Source organism: Coregonus lavaretus, assembly GCF_964263955.1.
Source record: "Coregonus lavaretus genome assembly, contig: HAP1_SCAFFOLD_235, whole genome shotgun sequence".
NCBI lineage: Eukaryota > Metazoa > Chordata > Actinopteri > Salmoniformes > Salmonidae > Coregonus > Coregonus lavaretus.
In genome coordinates this window covers 32,692-56,104 of record NW_028161059.1, presented here as the reverse complement: position 1 = coordinate 56,104, position 23,413 = coordinate 32,692, and the positions used below count along the sequence as shown (strand labels likewise).

The 23,413-nt window shown below is 46.8% G+C and overlaps 1 protein-coding gene across 1 annotated transcript in view; it reads right to left on the bottom strand.

Annotated features, from left to right (window-relative positions):
• The window catches only part of LOC311121138 (formin-2-like), a gene marked incomplete at both ends in the record, with an annotated part of 282,930 nt that extends 261,468 nt beyond the window's left edge, over positions 1–21,462 (bottom strand). The window contains 2 exons of the mRNA XM_084195663.1: positions 18,483–19,185; positions 19,270–21,462. Of these exons, the coding sequence (XP_084051789.1) occupies positions 18,483–19,185; positions 19,270–21,462 (2,896 nt within the window). The remainder of the gene's footprint in view (positions 1–18,482; positions 19,186–19,269) is intronic.
• Between the last annotated feature and the right edge of the window lie 1,951 nt (positions 21,463–23,413).

Genomic DNA, 23,413 nt, shown 5'->3' with positions numbered 1-23,413 from the left:
ATTCGGAGAAATAGAGTGAGAATAGCATTTACAGTAGCTGGAGGGAGGAGAGGAGAGGAGAGGAGAGGAGAGGAGAGGAGAGGAGAGGAGAGGAGAGGAGAGGAGAGGAGAGGAGAGGAGAGGAGAGGAGAGGAGAGGAGAGGAGAGGAGAGGAGAGGAGAGGAGAGGAGAGGAGAGGAGAGGAGAGGAGAGGAGAGGAGAGGAGAGGAAGGGGAGAGGAGGAAGGAGGGGGAGGGGAGAGGAGGGGGAGGGGAGAGGAGAGGGGAGGAAGGAGGAAGAAGGGGGAGAGGAGAGGGGAGGGGAGAGGAGGAAGGAGGGGGAGAGGAGAGGGGAGGGGAGAGGAGGAAGGAGGGGGAGAGGAGAGGGGAGGGGAGAGGAGGAAGGAGGGGGAGAGGAGGAGAACAGAAGAGGGGGAGGAGAGAGCTCATAACTAGGAGAGGTACAGATTTAGAAAGAAAAGCAGTTCTAATATTAAAGAGCTGCTCATGAAGTGTGCGTGTGGTGTCACATGCTTCATAACCAACAGCTGTAGACTTAACAGACTGACGGGTCCTTTTCCAATAATGCAGTTAAAGATTTAAAAAATCTAATGAATACAAAAATAGAAATAGTGACAAGGAATAAATACACAGTGACTAACGAATAACAACAATGACAAAAAATAACATGGCTATATACAGGAAGTACCAGTACTGAGTCAATGTGCAGGGGTACCAGGTAATAACATGGCTATATACAGGGAGTACCAGTACTGAGTGGATGTGCAGGGGTACCAGGTAATAACATGGCTATATACAGGGAGTACCAGTACTGAGTGGATGTGCAGGGTACCAGGTAATAACATGGCTATATACAGGAAGTACCAGTAATAAGTGGATGTGCAGGGTACCAGGTAATAACATGGCTATATACAGGAAGTACCAGTAATAAGTGGATGTGCAGGGGTACTTTGAGGGTCTGAGGGCCCACGCCGAATATTTTCAGCCGGTGTGTGTCAGACAGCTGCTCAGTAAGTCAGGAGTAAACTGCTCTGGGTCTGCTGTGACCCTCAGCCTGTAATCAGATGATTGACAGCATGGTACTGGGTCAGAGATGTAGTCAGATGATTGACAGCATGGTACTGGGTCAGAGATGTAGTCAGGTGATTGACAGCATGGTACTGGGTCAGAGATGTAGTCAGGTGATTGACAGCATGGTACTGGGTCAGAGATGTAGTCAGGTGATTGACAGCATGGTACTGGGTCAGAGATGTAGTCAGGTGATTGACAGCATGGTACTGGGTCAGAGATGTAGTCAGGTGATTAACAGCACGGTACTGGGTCAGAGATGTAGTCAGGTGATTGACAGCATGGTACTGGGTCAGAGATGTAGTCAGGTGATTAACAGCATGGTACTGGGTCAGAGATGTAGTCAGATGATTGACAGCATGGTACTGGGTCAGAGATGTAGTCAGGTGATTGACAGCATGGTACTGGGTCAGAGATGTAGTCAGGTGATTGACAGCATGGTACTGGGTCAGAGATGTAGTCAGGTGATTGACAGCATGGTACTGGGTCAGAGATGTAGTCAGGTGATTGACAGCATGGTACTGGGTCAGAGATGTAGTCAGGTGATTGACAGCATGGTACTGGGTCAGAGATGTAGTCAGGTGATTAACAGCACGGTACTGGGTCAGAGATGTAGTCAGGTGATTGACAGCATGGTACTGGGTCAGAGATGTAGTCAGGTGATTAACAGCATGGTACTGGGTCAGAGATGTAGTCAGATGATTGACAGCATGGTACTGGGTCAGAGATGTAGTCAGGTGATTGACAGCATGGTACTGGGTCAGAGATGTAGTCAGATGATTGACAGCATGGTACTGGGTCAGAGATGTAGTCAGGTGATTGACAGCATGGTACTGGGTCAGAGATGTAGTCAGGTGATTAACAGCATGGTACTGGGTCAGAGATGTAGTCAGGTGATTGACAGCATGGTACTGGGTCAGAGATGTAGTCAGGTGATTGACAGCATGGTACTGGGTCAGAGATGTAGTCAGGTGATTGACAGCATGGTACTGGGTCAGAGATGTAGTCAGGTGATTGACAGCATGGTACTGGGTCAGAGATGTAGTCAGGTGATTGACAGCACGGTACTGGGTCAGAGATGTAGTCAGGTGATTGACAGCATGGTACTGGGTCAGAGATGTAGTCAGGTGATTAACAGCATGGTACTGGGTCAGAGATGTAGTCAGGTGATTGACAGCATGGTACTGGGTCAGAGATGTAGTCAGGTGATTGACAGCACAGTACTGGGTCAGAGATGTAGTCAGGTGATTGACAGCATGGTACTGGGTCAGAGATGTAGTCAGGTGATTGACAGCATGGTACTGGGTCAGAGATGTAGTCAGGTGATTGACAGCACGGTACTGGGTCAGAGATGTAGTCAGGTGATTGACAGCACGGTACTGGGTCAGAGATGTAGTCAGGTGATTGACAGCACGGTACTGGGTCAGAGATGTAGTCAGGTGATTGACAGCATGGTACTGGGTCAGAGATGTAGTCAGGTGATTGACAGCACGGTACTGGGTCAGAGATGTAGTCAGGTGATTAACAGCATGGTACTGGGTCAGAGATGTAGTCAGATGATTGACAGCATGGTACTGGGTCAGAGATTAATGAATGCATGCATGCAGGTTGAGACCAGTCCCTAATAACAAATCTACCAGTTTTGACCAATCCCTAATCCACCAGTTGACCAATTCCTAAATCACAAGAACTACAGTTCTGACCAATCCCTAATCACAAGTCCACCAGTTTTGAACAATCCCTAATAGTGTTGCACAGTATACATTTTAGTCATTTAGCAGACGCTCTTATCCAGAGCGACTTACAGTTAGTGAGTGCATACATTTTCATACTGGCCCCCCCGTGGGAATCGAACCCACAACCCTGCCGTTGCAAGCACCATGCTCTACCAACTGAGATACACGGGGTCCCATGATACCAATGTAAAAATGTGCTTGCTATATCCGTCATTAGATTAAAACAAGTCGTCCCTGTAACCTAGTCCTAGATGGATGAAAGGGCTTCATAAAACAAGTCGTCCCTGTAACCTAGTCCTAGATGGATGAAAGGGCTTCATAAAACAAGTCGTCCCTGTAACCTAGTCCTAGATGGATGAAAGGGCTTCATAAAACAAGTCGTCCCTGTAACCTAGTCCTAGATGGATGAAAGGTTTCATAAAACAAGTCGTCCCTGTAACCTAGTCCTAGATGGATGAAAGGTCTTCATAAAACAAGTCGTCCCTGTAACCTAGTCCTAGATGGATGAAAGGGCTTCATAAAACAAGTCGTCCCTGTAACCTAGTCCTAGATGGATGAAAGGGCTTCATAAAACAAGTTGTCCCTGTAACCTAGTCCTAGATGGATGAAAGGGCTTCATAAAACAAGTCGTCCCTGTAACCTAGTCCTAGATGGATGAAAGGGCTTCATAAAACAAGTCGTCCCTGTAACCTAGTCCTAGATGGATGAAAGGGCTTCATAAAACAAGTCGTCCCTGTAACCTAGTCCTAGATGGATGAAAGGGCTTCATAAAACAAGTCGTCCCTGTAACCTAGTCCTAGATGGATGAAAGGTCTTCATAAAACAAGTCGTCCCTGTAACCTAGTCCTAGATGGATGAAAGGGCTTCATAAAACAAGTCGTCCCTGTAACCTAGTCCTAGATGGATGAAAGGGCTTCATAAAACAAGTCGTCCCTGTAACCTAGTCCTAGATGGATGAAAGGGCTTCATAAAACAAGTCGTCCCTGTAACCTAGTCCTAGATGGATGAAAGGGCTTCATAAAATGACACTAAACTAAAAAGCTGGGTAAGAAGGATAAACAGACTAAGAAGAGAAGAGACCCTCTAAGACAAAATACATTTCAAATAAGGCAGAAGATGTATTATTCTCTCTCTACCACCGGCCATTCCTGTCGAGACGCAAAGTTACTACAAAAACAAAAAAACATAAGATGAAAATAAATCAAAAACACTGAGGAAAAAAACAACACTAAGCTACCCCACTTCTATTTTGGTTCACGAGGAAATGGCTACCGTCCCCGTCCCCGTCCCCAGCCTACGGGACGCTACAGTCCCCGTCCCCAGCCTACGGGACACAGAGACGTTTAGGGACGCAGAGTGATTGAGGCCAAAAGGTTGATCAGTAGGAAAGAGGGTCAAAGAAGTGTAAGCTTATCAGTGATGCTGAGGTTTCAGAAAGTTTTGCCAGGAAAAGTACAAATAGGATTTCATAGTTTAAATGTTAAAGAGAATTTGTCCCATATGCACCGCTGTGTTTTAAATGCCAAAGCATGGGACACATAGCTGCTCTGTGTAAAGGAAAGAAAAGATGTGCCAAGTGTGGAGGGGAACATGATTACGGTGAATGTGGGAGCGATGTGAAGGTTAAGTGCTGTAATTGTGGAGGTGACAACAGTGCATCATTTGGTGGATGCCAGGTACAGAGAGAGGCTGGAGAGGCTCAGAGATATAGGATCAGTCATGATGTATCGTATGCAGAGGCTCAGAGATAGAGGATCAGTCATGATGTATCGTATGCAGCGGCCGTAAAACAGATTGGTAGAACTACAGTGCGGACTGATGGCGCTTACATGGATGTTGCTGTAGTAAGTGGACCTGCTGTCGGGGCTGGTGCTTCCGATGGTCCTGGCATGGTTTCGAGGCCTGTTCAGAAATCTTGCGCTAATGAATGTGCGGCGTCAAAAGGACACTTTGATAATGAATAAAGTTGACTTCATAGCTTTTATTGGTAAGGTTATCAATACGACTCGGGTTGTGAAAAGCAGAAATGCCAGGTTGAAGGTTATTGTGGAGACTGCAAAATAAATATTCGGGATAACAGATGTTAGTGTTGAAATTGGTTGTTGACATGCTGAACAAGCACCAAAACGTTTGTACTTTTTCGATACTAGAACATGAAAAATGGTTCGGTACTAGAATTCTTGTTACTTTCTGCCAAATGTGTCTCATGTCATTTATGGATTGAGAGGATCGAGTCTGTCTAGTAATTTGTCTGAATCTTCAAGGGGGCAGTAGTGAGCTAGCCAGGCTGCTTGTCTCCTCTAGGGGGCAGTAGTGAGCTAGCCAGGCTCCTTGTCTCCTCTAGGGGGCAGTAGTGAGATAGCCAGGCTCCTCGTCTCCTCTAGGGGGCAGTAGTGAGCTAGCAGGCTCCGTGTCTCCTCTAGGGGGCAGTAATACTAGCCAGGCTCCGTGTCTCCTCTAGGGGGCAGTAGTGAGATAGCCAGGCTCCGTGTCTCCTCTAGGGGGCAGTAGTGAGCTAGCCAGGCTCCGTGTCTCCTCTAGGGGGCAGTAGTGAGATAGCCAGGCTCCTTGTCTCCTCTAGGGGGCAGTAGTGAGATAGCAGGCTCCGTGTCTCCTCTAGGGGGCAGTAGTGAGCTAGCAGGCTCCGTGTCTCCTCTAGGGGGCAGTAATACTAGCCAGGCTCCGTGTCTCCTCTAGGGGGCAGTAGTGAGCTAGCCAGGCTCCTCGTCTCCTCTAGGGGGCAGTAGTGAGCTAGCAGGCTCCTTGCTCTTGCAGCGGACACCGCGCGAGCCACTTTTGAGGAGCAAGCGAGAGGAGAGAGAAAATGCCAGCAGCATGGCTTCTAACAAAAACACTCCTCCACGCCCGCAGCTTGTTGACAAAACTGGCTCCAGAAGTGAACTATGGGAATACTTTGATTAAGGAGCAGATGAAGGCCAGCTTACAAAAACAACTATGCAAAAGGTGTTACAAAGCAGTGAAGTACAGGGAGATTTACTTGCAAAACATAAAACTATTTTACGTGACATTTGCATTGTAACGTTGTTGTTATTCTACTAAATTTGAATAATTTTTGAGTGACAAAGACATGAACATATTCAGCATGACATTCATGTGAGCATTATAAAATAAATGACAACCCAAAGTCATGTGAAATGAACTCATAACTTGACGGAAATATATGTAGACTACTTCACGTTTGTCTGGGCTTGCTAGCAGTAGCCACTAGCCAGCCAGCAGCCCTGGGCGGAGCATTGCACCCTGGGAAGTAAAATGCACCCTGGGAATAGTAGTATTGTGTAAAATCTATTATATACTGAACAAAAATATCAACGCAACATGCAACAATTTCAAAGATTTTACTGAGTTACAGTACATTTAAGGAAAATCTGATAATTTAAATGCATTAGGCCCTGATCTATGGATTTCACATGCCTAGGAATACAGATATGCATCTGTTGGTCACAGATAGCTTTAAAAAAAAAAAAAAAAAAGGGTAGGGACGTCGATCAGAAAACTAGTCAGAATCTGGTGTGACCATTTGCCTCATGCAGCGCGACACATCTCCTTCGCATAGAGTTGATCAGGATGTTGGTTGTGACCTGAGGAATGTTGTCACACTCCTCTTCAATGGCTGTGCGAAGTTGCTGGATATTGTTGGGAACTGGAACACGCTGTCGTAAACGTCGATCCAGAGCATCCCAAACCTGCTCAATGGGTGACATGTCTGGTGAGTATTCACACCATAGAAGAACTGGGACATTTTCAGCTTCCAGGAATTGTGTATAGATCCTTGCGACATAGGGCTGATTAATGGCACGACAATGGGCCTCAGGATCTCGTCACGGTATCTATGCGCATTCAAATTGCCATCGATAAAATGCAAATTGTGTTCGTTGTCCGTAGCTTATGCCTGCTTATACCATAACCAACCACCATGGAGCACTCTGTTCACAACGTTGACATCAGCAAACCGGTTGTGCAAATATGCCTTCGGAAAGTATTCAGACCCCTTGACTTTTTCCACTTTGTTACATTACAGCCTTATTCTTATTTTTTTATTTTATCTTTATCAATCTACATACAATACCCCATAATGACAAAGTAAAAATAGGTTTTTAGAAATGTTTGCTAATTTATTAAAAACAAGAAATTGAAATATCACATTTACGTAAGTATGCAGAAAACATCCCAAACCATCTCAATTGGGTTGAGGTCGGGGGATTGTGGAGGCCAGGTCATCTGATGCAGCACTCCATCCCTCTCTTTCTTGGTCAAATAGCCCTTAAACAGCCTGGAGGTGTGTTGGATCCTTGTCCTGTTGAAAAACAAATGATCGTCCCACTAAGCCCAAACCAGATGGGATGGCGTATCGCTGCGGTAGCCATGCTGGTTAAGTGTGCCTTGAATTCTAAAGAAATCACAGACAGTGTCAACAGCAAAGCACCCCCACACCATAACACCTCCTACTCCATGCTTTACGGTGGGAAATACACATGCGGAGATCATCCATTCACCAAAGATCTCCAATTTGGACTCCAAACCAAAGGACACATTTCCACCGGTCTAATGTCCATTGCTCGTGTTTCTTGGCCCAAGCAGGTCTCTTCTTATTATTGGTGTCCTTTAGTAGTGGTTTCTTTGCAGCAATTCGACCATGAAGGCCTGATTCACACAGTCTCCTCTGAACAGTTGATGTTGAGATGTGTCTGTTACTTGAACTCTGTGAAGCATTTATTTGGGCTGAAATTCCTGTGGCAGTCCTCAAGAGAGCCAGTTTCACCATAGCGCTTGACGGTTTCTGCGACTGCACTTGAAGAAACGTTCAAGTTCTTGAAATGTTCCATATTGACTGACCTTCATGTCATAATATATTTTGATTTGTTTAACACTTCTTTCGTTACTACATGATTCCATGTGTTATTTCATAGATTTGATGTCTTCACTATTATTCTACAATGTAGAAAATAGTAAAAATAAAGAAAAACCCTTGAATGAGTAGGTGTCCAAACTTTTGACTGGTAGTGTATATCAGTGCCACCCTGTTCACAAAAATGGATCGCTCCTACAGACAGTGAGTCACGTGGCCATGGCTTGCTATATAGAGCAGGCAGACAGGCATCCAGTTACTGTTCGATTGAACGTTAAAATTAGGCAAAGCAAGAGACCTAAGCAAGTTTGAGCGTGGTATGATCAGAAACGTCCAGCCTCCTGGGCTTTTCACGCAAGACAGTGTCTAGGGTTTTCCGACAATGGTGTGACAAGCAAAAAAAACATCCAGTCAGCAGCAGTCCCGTGTGCGAAAACAGCTTGTTGATGAGAGAGGTCGAAGGTGAACGGCACAAGCTAACAGGTTAAATAACAGCGCAGTACAACAGCGGTGTTCAGAACCACTCTAACCACTCCGTTCCAATCCAATCCAATCCTGTCAGCTAAAAACAAGAAGCAGCGATCACCAACACCAGACAATTAAGGAAAGGAAAAATATTGCCTTGTCCGACGAATCCTGGTTCCTGTTGAGTCATGCTGCATGAGCCCATGGTGTCAACGGTACAGGCTGGTGTTGTTCCTGTACCCAAGAAAGCAAAAGGTAACTGAACTAAATGACTATCGCCCCGTAGCACTCACCTCTGTCATCATGAAGTGCTTTGAGAGACTAGTCAAGGATAACTTCACCTTTACCTTACCTGTCACCATAGACCCAGTTCAATTTGCTTACCGCCCCAATAGATCCACTGACGATGCAATTCGCCATCACACTGCCCTATCCCATCTGGACAAGAGGAATACCTACGTCAGAATGCTGTTCATTGACTACAGCTCAGCCTTCAACACCATAGTACCCTCCAAGCTCATCATTAAGCTCGAGGCCCTGGGTCTGAACCCCACCCTGTGCAACTGGGTCCTGGACTTCCTGACGGCCGCCCTCAGGTGGTGAAGGTTGGCAACAACACTGCCACTGCGCTGATCCTCAACACAGGGGCCCCACAAGGGTGCGTGCTCAGCCCCCTCCTGTACTCCCTGTTCACCCATGACTGCGTGGACAAGCACGCCTCCAACTCAATCATCAACTTTGCAGACGACACAACAGTAGTAGGCCTGATTACCAACAATGACGAGACTGCCTACAGGGAGGAGGTGAGGGCTCTGGGAGTGTGGTGCCAGGAAAATAACCTCTCACTCAACGTCAACAAAACAAAGGTGAAGTTATTCATTACACTTTGGATGGAGTATCAGTACACCCAGTCACGACAAAGATACATGCATCCTTCCTAACTCAGTTGCCGGAGAGGAAGGAAACCGCTCAGGGATTTCACCATGAGGCCAATGGTGACTTAAAACAGTTATAGAGTTTTATGGCTGTGATAGGAGAAAACTGAGGATGGATCAACAACATTGTAATTACTCCACAATACTAACCTAAATGACAGAGTGAAAAGAAGGAAGCCTGTACAGAATAAACAATATTCCAACACATTCATCCTGTTTGCAATAAGACACTAAAGTAAAACTGCAAAAAAAGTGCCAAAGAAATAAACATCATGTCCTGAATAAAAAACATTATGTTTGGGGCAAATCCAACACAACACATCACGGAGTACCACTTCATGTTTTCAAGCATTGTGGTGGCTGCGTCATGTTATGGGTATGCTTGTCATCGGCAAGGACTAGGGATTATTTTTTAGGATAAAAAGAAACGGAATAGAGCTAAGCACAGGTCAAATCCTAAAGGACAACCTGGTTCAGTCTGCTTTCCAGCAGACTAATTCACATTTCAGCAGGACAATTAGCCAAAACAAGGACAAATACACACTGGAGTTGCTTACCAAGAAGACAGTGAATGTTCCTGAGGGGCCTAGTTACAGTTTTGACTTAAATCTGCTTGAAAATCTATGGCAAGACATGAAAAATGGCTGTCTAGCAATGATCAACAACCAACTTCACAGAGCTTGAAGAATTTTAAAAAGAAAAGTGCAAATATTGTACAATCCAGGTGTGGAAAACTCTTAGAGATCAAATGTGATTCTAACATGTATTGACTTAGGGGTGTGAATGCTTATGTAAATTTCATTTTCAATACATTTGCAAACATTTCAAAAAATCATGTTTTCATTGTCATTATGGGGTATTGTGTGTAGATGGGTGAGAGTAAAAAAAAAAATCGATGTAATCCATTTTGAATTCAGGCTGAAACAACAAAATGTGGAATAATTCAAGGGGTCTGAATACTCTGAAGGAACTGTATTATGCATCTATCCATGGTGCCTTTACCAAGATCAGAAACAACTAGAAACAATTAGAAACCTCTGTACTCTCTCCAAGATGTTTGGGGTGGACAGGTAGGAAACAATTAGAAACCTCTGTACTCTCTCCAAGATGTTTGGGGTGGACAGGTAGGAAACAATTAGAAACCTCTGTACTCTCTCCAAGATGTTTGGGGTGGACAGGTAGGAACAATTAGAAACCTCTGTACTCTCTCCAAGATGTTTGGGGTGGACAGGAAGGAACAATTAGAAACCTCTGTACTCTCTCCAAGATGTTTGGGGTGGACAGGTAGGAAACAATTAGAAACCTCTGTACTCTCTCCAAGATGTTTGGGGTGGACAGGAAGGAACAATTAGAAACCTCTGTACTCTCTCCAAGATGTTTGGGGTGGACAGGAAGGAACAATTAGAAACCTCTGTACTCTCTCCAAGATGTTTGGGGTGGACAGGAAGGAAACAATTAGAAACCTCTACTCTCTCCAAGATGTTTGGGGTGGACAGGTAGGAACAATTAGAAACCTCTGTACTCTCTCCAAGATGTTTGGGGTGGACAGGAAGGAACAATTAGAAACCTCTGTACTCTCTCCAAGATGTTTGGGGTGGACAGGAAGGAACAATTAGAAACCTCTGTACTCTCTCCAAGATGTTTGGGGTGGACAGGTAGGAAACAATTAGAAACCTCTGTACTCTCTCCAAGATGTTTGGGGTGGACAGGTAGGAAACAATTAGAAACCTCTGTACTCTCTCCAAGATGTTTGGGGTGGACAGGTAGGAAACAATTAGAAACCTCTGTACTCTCTCCAAGATGTTTGGGGTGGACAGGTAGGAAACAATTAGAAACCTCTGTACTCTCTCCAAGATGTTTGGGGTGGACAGGAAGGAAACAATTAGAAACCTCTGTACTCTCTCCAAGATGTTTGGGGTGGACAGGAAGGAACAATTAGAAACCTCTGTACTCTCTCCAAGATGTTTGGGGTGGACAGGAAGGAACAATTAGAAACCTCTGTACTCTCTCCAAGATGTTTGGGGTGGACAGGAAGTCATTGATGCAGAGATAGTAGAATGAGACCAGGGTTATATATCCCATTTAGCAGACGCTTTTATCCAAAGCGACTCAGTGTCATGCATGCATACCTTTTTACCTATGGGTGGTCCCGGGAATCGAACCCACTACCCTGGTGTTACAAGCACCATGCTTTCCCAACTGAGCTACAGAGAGATTTCAGGGATATGAGACCTACAAGTGGAGGACAAAAATGCAAACAAATGAGGAGACAAGAAGATGATGACTACTGGATGACTACTCATGCACCCTAGGGTGGGGGCATTGTCATACTGTCGTTCTTCATTCATCCAGGTGATTGTGTTTTTTTAGTCCACCACCATTACCTTTGTAATATAACAGTTGAGAGGGATATTTGAAAACTGTCTTCACACAGGCTTCAGGAAGACAAGTTGAACTAATTAAACAACAATAGACTCAGCAAATTGGATGTAGTCTATCACAGTGCCATCCGTTTTGTCTCCAAAGCCCCATACGCTACCCACCACTGTGACCTGTACGCTCTTGTTGGCTGGTCCTCACTACATGTTCGTCGTCAAACCCACTGGCTCCAGGCCATCTATAAATCACTGCTAGGCAAATCCCCGCCTTATCTTAGCTCATTGGTCACCATAGCAGCACCCACCCGTAGTCTGCGCTCCAGCAGGTATATCTCACTGGTCATTCCCAAAGTCAACACCTCCTTTGGCCGCCATTCCTTCCAGTTCTCTGCTGCCAATGACTGGAACGAATTGCAAAAATCTCTGAAGCTGGAGACTCTTATCTCCCTCACTAACTTTAAGCATCAGTTGTCAGAGCACCTTACCGATCACTGCACCTGTACACAGCCAATCTGAAATTAGCCCACCCAACTACCTCATCCCTATATTGTTATTTATTTTGCTCTTTTGCACCCCAGTATCTCTATTTGCACATAATCTCTTGCACATCTAGCATTCCAGTGTTAATACTATTGTAATTATTTTGCACTATAGCCTATTTATTGCCTTACCTCCATAACTTGCTACATTTGCACACACTGTATATATATTTTCTGTTGTATTTTTGACTTTATGTTTTTTACCCCATATGTAACTCTGTGTTGTTGTTTTTATCGCACTGCTTTGCTTTATCTTGGCCAGGTCGCAGTTGTAAATGAGAACTTGTTCTCAACTGGCTTACCTGGTTAAATAAAGGTGAAATAAAATAAATAAATAAAATAGCAGTACAGCAAATGTGAATCAGCTTTCAGATTAATTCATTGAAAAGTTGTGGTCTTTGCTGCATGGCTTCTTATCCACAGAGGGCCGGGTTTGTGTTCTAACCGAGCAGTAACATACCCGTTTTCAACTAATCATGTCTTGATTGAAGTCTATGATTAGTTGAAATCAGGTTTGTACTGGTTGGCAAGAACCAGAGCCTAAATCTCTGGATGTGATTGGACCCCCCCTTGTTATAAGTGCTACTTTCATGATGAATAGCAATTATCAGTTTATTTTAATAAACTTTAGGGGAGATTCATATAATATAATTTGACATAAGAAATGTCAGTTTGTAAATTATTTTCATTTGGAAATGAATTAATAAGTATTTTTTAAGAGGGCTTATTTGGAACACCAATGGACTGAAAGGCTATACATTAAGTCCAGTCTGGACTTTTCACATATTTAAACAAATATTTTAATGTCTTAACTTTTTTTTTTTTGTAAATAAAGTCATAAAGCTTCACATGAGAGATGAATATGTAATTGTATCTTCACTTTTCTTACAAAAAAATGAGGGCAGTATATGTTATTAATGTCTAAACTTAGATTTTGGTGAGCTTAAAAAAGGGCCACTTACCTTAATGCTGATCAAGGCTTTTGTTTGGTTTTGCTACTGTAGCCTTTAGAGAAGTCAGGCTTTTGGGGGGTCAATCTGCTGTTAGGCATCAGAGAAGTCATTATAGAACGCGCTATTGGTCAAATGTTTTCCTGCTAACAGTAACAGCCAGCTCTGCAACATCCACTGACACAGAGCAAGAGCGATACAGAGAGATAGAGAGAGAGAGAGGGGGATGGAGCGAGGGAGAGAGAGAGAGAGAGGGGGATGGAGCGAGGGAGAGAGAGAGAGAGAGAGAGAGAGAGAGAGAGAGAGAGAGGGGGATGGAGCGAGGGAGAGAGAGAGAGAGAGAGGGGGATGGAGCGAGGGAGAGAGAGAGAGAGAAAGAGAGAGAAGGGGATGGAGCGAGGAGAGAGAGAGAGAGAGAGAGAGAGAGAGAGAGGGGGATGGAGCGAGGGAGAGAGAGAGAGAGAGAGAGGGGGATGGAGCGAGGAGAGAGAGAGAGAGAGAGAGAGAGAGAGAGAGAGAGAGAGAGAGAGAGAGGGGGATGGAGCGAGGGAGAGAGCGAGAGAGCGAGAGAGAGCGAGAGAGAGAAGAGACAGGAGAATAGGTTGTGTTTACAGGAACAGCAGAGGCAGGCCTTTATGGCTGCGTTTACACAGGCAGCACAATTCTGATCTCCCCCCCCCAAAGTGGTCTTTTGACCAATCAGATCAGCTCTGAAAAAGATCTGATGTGAAAAGATCTGTGATTGGTTAAAAGACCAATTAGTGCTTACCATATGCTTCCCAATCCAAACTGTTTGTGCATATGATTACATTTTGTGATGTTTTTGGTGTTCGGCAGCGTTCGACAGGTACTTTGTCAGCTGTTCGAGCACATTCCATTTTTTCTTGAGGCAAGCCGAAGTTCTGTAGCCGAAGACTATGCCCCTTTGTCGGTGATTGGTCAACAGTAGGGATTCTTCGATGAAGAGTTTGTTGTAATTCAACAACAGACGACTAGTTTGAATGCACATTTTTTCACTTGAGAAATACTGCACCAAACATAGATGCAAGACATCCTCTGCTAAAACGTCAAAATGAATTACAGATTTCTTGAGTTATCTTAGATTAATTCGGACTATTTTGAGGAAGTGTGCTTGTTGCTACAGCGTCTCAAGTGGGGGGAAAAATACGCTTTTTCTTGTTTTTCAAGCAGAGGTATTTTAAGTACGTGAGCACAGCCGTTTACCTTGCTAGCTAAGATCTGCTAGGAGCAAACAACCCGTCTGCCTTAAGCGCCTCCTGGTTTCAACCCGTCTGCCTTAAGCACCTCCTGGTTTCTATTGATGTAATGCAGCATGAAAGCTCTGTCACCCCTCCCCCATACACACCACGCTCTGCACAACAATAACCACGTTTCCATGGTGTTGGCTAAGGGTGCGTTTCCATGGTGTTGGCTAAGGGTGTGTTTCCATGGTGTTGGCTAAGGGTGTGCGTGTGTGTGTGTGTATGCTCACGCCAACAAAAAGGTGCTATCCAGGAGCGAAAGCTCACAGGAGCGAAAGCTCACAGCTCATAAACACTACAAATATATGATCATTTTCAGTTATCAGTCTCCTCTCCATCTATTGACATGCAACAGAAACCCTCTAGGCCACGTGTCCAGCTCATTCCACGGAGGGCCGAGTGTCCTCCCTAGTACTTGATTGATGAATTAAGGTCACTAATTAGTAAGGAACTCCCCTCACCTGGTTGTCTAGGTCTAAGTAAGGAACTCCCCTCACCTGGTTGTCTAGGTCTTAGTAAGTAACTCCCCTCACCTGGTTGTCTAGGTCTTAGTAAAGAACTCCCCTCACCTGGTTGTCTAGGTCTTAGTAAAGAACTCCCCTCACCTGGTTGTCTTGGGCTAAATTGAAAGGAAAAACCAAAACCCTGCAGACACTAGGCCCTCCATGGAATGACTTTCACACCCCTGTTCTAAAGGATGAAATATTAACCTTGTCCAGCCTTGACCAGGGACAAGGAGACCCTGACTGATAGAGGGGGGTTATGTTAGGAGGGACTGACAGAGGGGGGTTATGTTAGGAGGGACTGACTGACAGAGGGGGGTTATGTTAGGAGGGACTGACTGATAGAGGGGTTATGTTAGGAGGGACTGACTGATAGAGGGGTTATGTTAGGAGGGACTGACTGACCGAGGGGGGTTATGTTAGGAGGGACTGACTGATAGAGGGGGGTTATGTTAGGAGGGACTGACAGAGGGGGTTATGTTAGGAGGGACTGACAGAGGGGGGTTATGTTAGGAGGGACTGACTGATAGAGGGTTTATGTTAGGAGGGACTGACTGACAGAGGGTTTATGTTAGGAGGGACTGACTGATAGAGGGGTTATGTTAGGAGGGACTGACTGATAGAGGGTTTATGTTAGGAGGGACTGACTGATAGAGGGGTTATGTTAGGAGGGACTGACTGATAGAGGGTTTATGTTAGGAGGGACTGACTGACAGAGGGGTTATGTTAGGAGGGACTGACTGATAGAGGGGTTATGTTAGGAGGGACTGACTGATAGAGGGGTTATGTTAGGAGGGACTGACTGATAGAGGGGTTATGTTAGGAGGGACTGACAGAGGGGGGTTATGTTAGGAGGGACTGACTGATAGAGGGGTTATGTTAGGAGGGACTGACTGAGGGGGGTTATGTTAGGAGGGACTGACAGAGGGGGGTTATGTTAGGAGGGACTGACTGAGGGGGGTTATGTTAGGAGGGACTGACAGATAGAGGGGTTATGTTAGGAGGGACTGACTGACAGGGGGGTTATGTTAGGAGGGACTGACTGATAGAGGGGTTATGTTAGGAGGGACTGACTGATAGAGGGGTTATGTTAGGAGGGACTGACAGAGGGGGGTTATGTTAGGAGGGACTGACTGATAGAGGGGTTATGTTAGGAGGGACTGACAGATAGAGGGGTTATGTTAGGAGGGACTGACTGACAGAGGGGTTATGTTAGGAGGGACTGACTGACAGAGGGGGGTTATGTTAGGAGGGACTGACAGAGGGTTTATGTTAGGAGGGACTGACAGACAGAGGGGTTATGTTAGGAGGGACTGACTGACAGAGGGGGGTTATGTTAGGAGGGACTGACTGACAGAGGGGGGTTATGTTAGGAGGGACTGACAGAGGGGGTTATGTTAGGAGGGACTGACAGAGGGGGGTTATGTTAGGAGGGACTGACTGATAGAGGGGTTATGTTAGGAGGGACTGACTGATAGAGGGGTTATGTTAGGAGGGACTGACTGATAGAGGGTTTATGTTAGGAGGGACTGACTGATAGAGGGGTTATGTTAGGAGGGACTGACTGATAGAGGGGTTATGTTAGGAGGGACTGACTGACAGGGGGGTTATGTTAGGAGGGACTGGCTGATAGAGGGGTTATGTTAGGAGGGACTGACAGAGGGGGGTTATGTTAGGAGGGACTGACTGATAGAGGGGTTATGTTAGGAGGGACTGACTGATAGAGGGTTTATGTTAGGAGGGACTGACTGATAGAGGGGTTATGTTAGGAGGGACTGACTGATAGAGGGGTTATGTTAGGAGGGACTGACTGACAGGGGGGTTATGTTAGGAGGGACTGACTGATAGAGGGGTTATGTTAGGAGGGACTGACAGAGGGGGGTTATGTTAGGAGGGACTGACTGATAGAGGGGTTATGTTAGGAGGGACTGACAGATAGAGGGGTTATGTTAGGAGGGACTGACTGACAGAGGGGTTATGTTAGGAGGGACTGACTGATAGAGGGGTTATGTTAGGAGGGACTGACTGATAGAGGGGTTATGTTAGGAGGGACTGACAGAGGGGGGTTATGTTAGGAGGGACTGACAGAGGGTTTATGTTAGGAGGGACTGACAGACAGAGGGGTTATGTTAGGAGGGACTGACTGACAGAGGGGTTATGTTAGGAGGGACTGACAGAGGGGGGTTATGTTAGGAGGGACTGACTGAGGGGGGTTATGTTAGGAGGGACTGACAGAGGGGGGTTATGTTAGGAGGGACTGACTGGGGGGGGTTATGTTAGGAGGGACTGACAGGTAGAGGGGTTATGTTAGGAGGGACTGACAGAGGGGGGTTATGTTAGGAGGGACTGACAGAGGGGGGTTATGTTAGGAGGGACTGACAGATAGAGGGGTTATGTTAGGAGGGACTGACTGAGGGGGGTTATGTTAGGAGGGACTGACTGACAGGGGGGTTATGTTAGGAGGGACTGACTGACAGGGGGGTTATGTTAGGAGGGACTGACAGAGGGGGGTTATGTTAGGAGGGACTGACTGATAGAGGGGTTATGTTAGGAGGGACTGACAGATAGAGGGGTTATGTTAGGAGGGACTGACTGACAGAGGGGTTATGTTAGGAGGGACTGACTGACAGGGGGGTTATGTTAGGAGGGACTGACAGAGGGGGGTTATGTTAGGAGGGACTGACTGATAGAGGGGTTATGTTAGGAGGGACTGACTGATAGAGGGGTTATGTTAGGAGGGACTGACTGATAGAGGGGGGTTATGTTAGGAGGGACTGACAGAGGGGGGTTATGTTAGGAGGGACTGACAGAGGGGGGTTATGTTAGGAGGGACTGACAGAGGGTTTATGTTAGGAGGGACTGACTGACAGAGGGGTTATGTTAGGGACAGGGAGGGACTCTTATCTCCTGTCACCCTCTCCAGTAGGAACACACATTTTTTTATTTAGTCCGTCCGTCCGTCCGTCCGTCCGTCTGTCCGAGGGAGAGCCCTTTTCTCTCCCCTCGGTTAGTTGACAGAGCGCTAAGGCCCAAAACAAAGACCACTGTCCCCCTGCCTACCGACCGCCACACATCTCAATAGCCACTGTCCCCCTGCCTACCGACCGCCACACATCTCAATAGCCACTGCTGTTTGTTTATGCTAAGTACTTCCAGAAGGAATGAACATCAACTGTCCAGGCCAAATACTGTCTCCTACACTTCCTACTGTAGTCATTTCTAGATGGAGTAGTTTCATGTTCGTCTAGAAATCTAAATAAAACAGGAGCATTGTTCTGAGTGGGGAAAATAACACTGAAACCAAGTGTAGGGATAATTATAGACATTGGCTTGATTGCTACTCAGAACAGAACCCCATTAATGCTCTGAATATGGATCAGAGAAGTGTTGAGTGACAGAACGTTCTGCTGTGTTTCTACCTAACAGAGACAGCCAAGGGTGCAGCTAGACAACAAGGACAAGGGTAGAGACAGAACGTTCTGCTGTGTTTCTACCTAACAGAGACAGCCAAGGGTGCAGCTAGACACAATAAGGACAAGGGTAGAGACAGAAAGCTGCCATCCTACACTGAAGTTACAATACAGCTCTGATGCAGGGCCAAAAACATTTGGACATTTTAGCAGACGCTCTTATCCAGAGCGACTTATAGCAGCGAGAGCGTACTTTTTCCACGACAACAACATCAAAACAAAAAGCAACAACTTTGCTCCCTTGTGAAAGAGGCCTTGGTCTCAAATGGGGACTCCCTGTGAAAATAAAGGTTAAATAAAAACTCACCGGTGAAGATGTCATGGAAGCTGCAGGTAGACACCTGTCCGGTGGAGGACCTCCGCGTGGCACACAGTGGCTGGCTGGCCCCCCTCAGCCTGTCCTGCGACCCTCCATACCCCTCCAGGTAGTCTGCTGATCCGGCCTTGGTGGGGCGATCCCTCTCCAGCTCCTCGGTCCAGTCTGCAGACCAGCTGAGGGGACCAGCGATGCTGTGGGAGCGCTGTCGTCTAACCCTCCTCTTCTCCGTGCGGTGTCCCAGGTCGTGGCAGCGTCGGTGGAACAAGGGGCTCTGTGACGGCGAGGTGCCTGGGGAGTTAGAGAGCTGCCTTGTGGTGGTCTTGATGTAGGAGGGGTAAATGGGAGGGTAGAGTTTGGCTGTGGGGCTGGAGCCTGCGGAGGAGTGGTTGTACGAGGGAAGGGTGGAGGTCAGGGTGGACTTGAGGAGGCGTGTGGCCAGGCTAGGGCTCTCCTGAGAGGGCCAGGGGGAGAAGGACACACTGCTCTTCCTCCTCCGGGTGATCAGGGGGTCGTCTGCAGGCTCAGAGCACCTCAGATCCCCCCTGCTAAAACACTCCAAGGACTCAGCACTGACTGCAGCCCCCACTCCTGCCCCTACCCAGTCCCCTATCCTCCCCTCTGCCTCGGAGGCGTTCCCAGAGCTCAGGCCTATGTCCTCGTGGCTCGTGGTCGCGTCACTGTGACTATGGCTCTCGGCTGACAGAGGCGGCATGTCCAGGTCCAGGTCGTCATCCTCCTCCTCCTCCTCCTCCTCCTCCTCCTCCTCCTCCTCCACCTCCTCCAACACTTCCTTCTCCTCATCTCTGAAAGGAGACTCCACAGCGCTCTCAAAAGAGGCTGTGAGGTCTGGGAAGCTAGTAGCGCTGGTTGTCTTGGTAACATGGCCGTTGGTCTGGGCTGTTGGGGGCTGAGTGTTAGCGTTCACCTCCTGGCAGCTCAATGCCTCCTCCTCCTCCTCCTTTGTCCCGGAGGAAGAGGAGGCACAAAGGGCCGGTTCTGTTTCAGCCCCTCTCAGCTCCCAGTTGAGTTTCTCTGCAGACGTGGCTGCTCTCCTCTCCTCCTCCGGCCCATCCAGGGACAGAGACAGTTTAGAAAGCAGGCCATTCTCCCGGCCAGTGACAGGGGCTGCCTCTGGGGTAGTGAGAGGCTCCGGTGGGGGGGTCTGTTCAGGGGGGCTGGGGGTAGTTCTAACCTCGTCAGACCTCTGTTTCCTCCACCCCCCTCCCCAACCCAGCTCTTCACTCAGCTCAGCGGTGGAGATAATCACCCCCTGCTGTAGTCTAATGGCCTGCTGGATGTCAGCTAGCAGGTCTTCTTGTTCTGCAGCTGAGTGAAAGCTATAGATGTCCGTGTCTGAACCAGAGCTGCTCTTCTTCTTCTGTTCTACCTCCTCCTGGTCTGGAGCAGTGTCCGTGGTCGCAGCCTTGGGCTGCCGGCTCTCTGTCCTGATACAACCACCATGCCGCCCTTCACCACGCTCTGTTGGTCCCTCGGTGTCAGACTGGCCCAGCTCATCAGCTGACAGAGAGAGGTCTGGTGTTTTGGTGTTAACAGAGTGAGCAGAGTCCAGCTCATTCTGAGACGACAACACATCCTCCCTGGATCCCCCTGTCGATCCCTTCCCCTTTAGATTCTTCCTCTTCCTGATGGAGAACACCGAGGATTTAGACTCCTTCTCCTTCTTCTTCTTGCTCTTCTCCTCCCCTCCTTTGACATGTTTTCCGTGGGATTTCTTGCCGTTGTGAAATCCTTTCTTTGTGCCGTCAGCGTCGCGAGGCCCTCCGGTGGTATCGTCTGCTGCGTCCAGTCCGTATCCTTCCCCCTCTTTCCCCCTCTTCTGCTTCCCCTCCTGGTTCCCCATGATGCTGGATCTCAGCCTCCACGTCTGTCTGGCGCTGAGACTCAGGCCATGCCTCCGAAAAAAGCTGCCGTTTTCTCTGCTGCTGCCCCTCCTCAGTCTACGTCTGTGTAGCTGCTGCGAGGCGGAGGCTGTGAAGCTGCTTTCCGGTGACGACGACGAGAGGAGCAGTGATGTTGATGCAAAGACGTACGCCTGCTCTCGCTGCTCCCCCTCTCCTCCTCCCCGCGCATGCTCAGTTCCTCGCTGCGCTTTCTCTCTCCCTCCTGACATGATTTCTCGCAGTTCCCCCTCTCCCCCTCCTCCCTGCTCTCTCGCTCTCTCTCCATACGCGTGCACCTGCTTGCTCTCTCCCGGCTCCCTCCCCCCCTCTCCCCGCTCTCTCGCTCGCTCTCCATACGCGTGCACCTGCTTGCTCTCTCCCGGCTCCCTCCCCCCCTCTCCTCCATCTGCTTCTCTGCATAATGTGCTGAGCCTAGCAGAGCTGGAGGAGAAACGGCCCTCGGAGACCACAGGGACTAGCTCAGTGTAGACATGCTCAGTAGAGGTCTCCGGCTGCCTCTCCGCCGGCTGCCTGCACGGTTCACCAGCCAGGAGAAGAGAAAAGCATGGATGCTGCTGCTGATATTGACGAGTTGGGTTCTGGTGGGGCTCTAGGGAGAGGCGGCTGCTGTGACGGGGAGTCTGGCGGTTATAGGGGCTGTGACGGGGAGTGTGGTGGTTATAGGGGCTGTGAAGGAGAGTCTGGCGGGGAGTGTGGTGGTTATAGGGGCTGTGACGGAGAGTCTGGCGGGGAGAGTGGTGGTTATAGGGGCTGTGATGGGGAGTCTGGCGGGGAGTGTGGTGGTTATAGGGGCTGTGAAGGAGAGTCTGGCGGGGAGAGTGGTGATTATAGGGGCTGTGATGGGGAGTGTGGTGGTTATAAGGGCTGTGACGGGGAGTCTGGCGGGGAGTGTGGCTGTTACAGGGGCTGTGATGGGGAGTCTGGCGGGGAGTGTGGCTGTTTGTATTCAGATTGAACAGACACCCAGTTCTCTCTGTGAAAGGTGTTCTGACAACGCTCTCCCTCAGCACAGGGATCTGGTTTTCTATGGTCTGGATGGTACGCATGGTGAAGTCTTGATGCTGGGGACAATACGCTCAGAGATGGTGTCTGGAAAAACACAGGATAGGGTAAACTAAATGACTAGCTATTAGATTACTGAAACGTAAATGTATTTAAAACATAGTAGTGCTTTTTACTGCTCTTCTGTAAATAGGTCTGTTAAACATGAACATTTACCAGCAAGAAAAATAGCTTTTTTGTCTCATTACTGTAGATACGTTTTTGCTACTATTACAACATTACTGGTGTTACATCAGTAAATAATCATTCTAAAAATTCTCTTTGAAATGCAATAATGCTATTTACAGAGCTTCCATCATTAAAAATGCCTATACACTGGGTGTATAAAACATTAGGAACACCTTCCTAATATTGAGATGCATCCCCTTTTTCCATCAGAACAGCCTCAATTCGTAGGGGCATGGACTCTACAAGGTGTCGAAAGCGTTCCACAGGGATGCTGGCCCATGTCGACTGACTCCAGTGCTTCCCACAGTTGTGTCAAGTTGGCTGGATGTCCTTTGGGTGATGGACCATTCTTTAAACACACAGGTAGGTAGGTATATACATATTATAAATATATATTATTATTATTTATTTTATTTATTTTATTTATTTTATTTATTTTATTTTCTTTTTAAATCGACCAGCCACTAGCCAACATATTTTTGTTAGCTAAAATTACACCAACAAAACAAATGGATGCACATGCAATAAATGTTTATTTAGTAAGAAGTAGTGGTATATTGTTTAATTGAATTACAGTTTTTGTGACCCGAGTCTTTCAAAGATGCACTATGCAGAAATCGCGCCGCCATTTCCTGATTGCTAAAGTTCTAATAGCGCTGCTAATTTCAGTTTGTGACAAAACAAGTCCAGTGGAGAGAATCATTGTACCGTCTAAACCGCTGTGAAATATATTTTCCATAACCAAAAATATCGTATTTTCAGCTGGTGTACAAAACCGAAAGAAAAAAGACGCAAAAACATAGAACAGATCTGCCGCTTCTTAGACTTGCTCTCAATGAAAATGACAGATCTATAACTCACATTCTACGTGAATTTTGTAAGGTCGGCAAAAAAAAAAGTGACATAAAAAGAGCCCTTAGCGGTCAAACAGGGAAACGGTTCCTATAGTTCTTCCACCATTCATTTTTCCCATAGGGGATTTTAAAAAAACACTTAAAATAAGGGTTGTGTTTCGTGTAGGCTTACCCTGGCGTGACGTTTTTGATATCCATGTAAATATCTCTCGGACAAGGTGACTTTTATCAATATATTCACCTCTATTTACTCTGATTCCAAAATGCTAATTAGCATCAAAGTAGACATCATGGAAAACTACAAATCCCTGCAAGCTCCTGCACCTCCTCTCTAGCTGATAACTTTGCTAAGAGGTTTTGTGTCAATTTAAAACTTGCACAAGTCAGTTCACAGAATTGTCCATTTAAAAAGAAAATGTAGCCAATTTATTCATTACTACATTTAACTGACATTAGATAGTTAATCCAGAGATTCTTACTTTTAGCTCAATTCGGCACTCTTTTCCCTATGGTGGAAAACGGTGGGGAAAACAATTGGAACCATTTCCCTGTTCGACCGCTAGGTTTTATGGGTATGATGACGCATTCTGTGGTACTATATCGCAGCTTTAACCAAAATGCTCACCTGCCTCTTTAAGGGCGGGAGGTTACCATGGTAACGCCATCGGAGTCACGTTAGTCTGACTAGTAGCCGCGTCGTCTTCTCTTCCGTAGCGGTTGAAACCCAAACATTGAGAGAAAAAAAACTACCTAGCTTGTGAATAAAACAAATGTAGATAGCCAAGAAACAAGGGCAAAGTCTCACTTCAGTAGACATTCGTTTAAAGTACATTTGACCAATTTTTCATGCCTGTGCGCAGCGCTTGTAAAAAGTCATATTTCACTCAGCTCTTCAAGTGCGCACAGCCCCGGC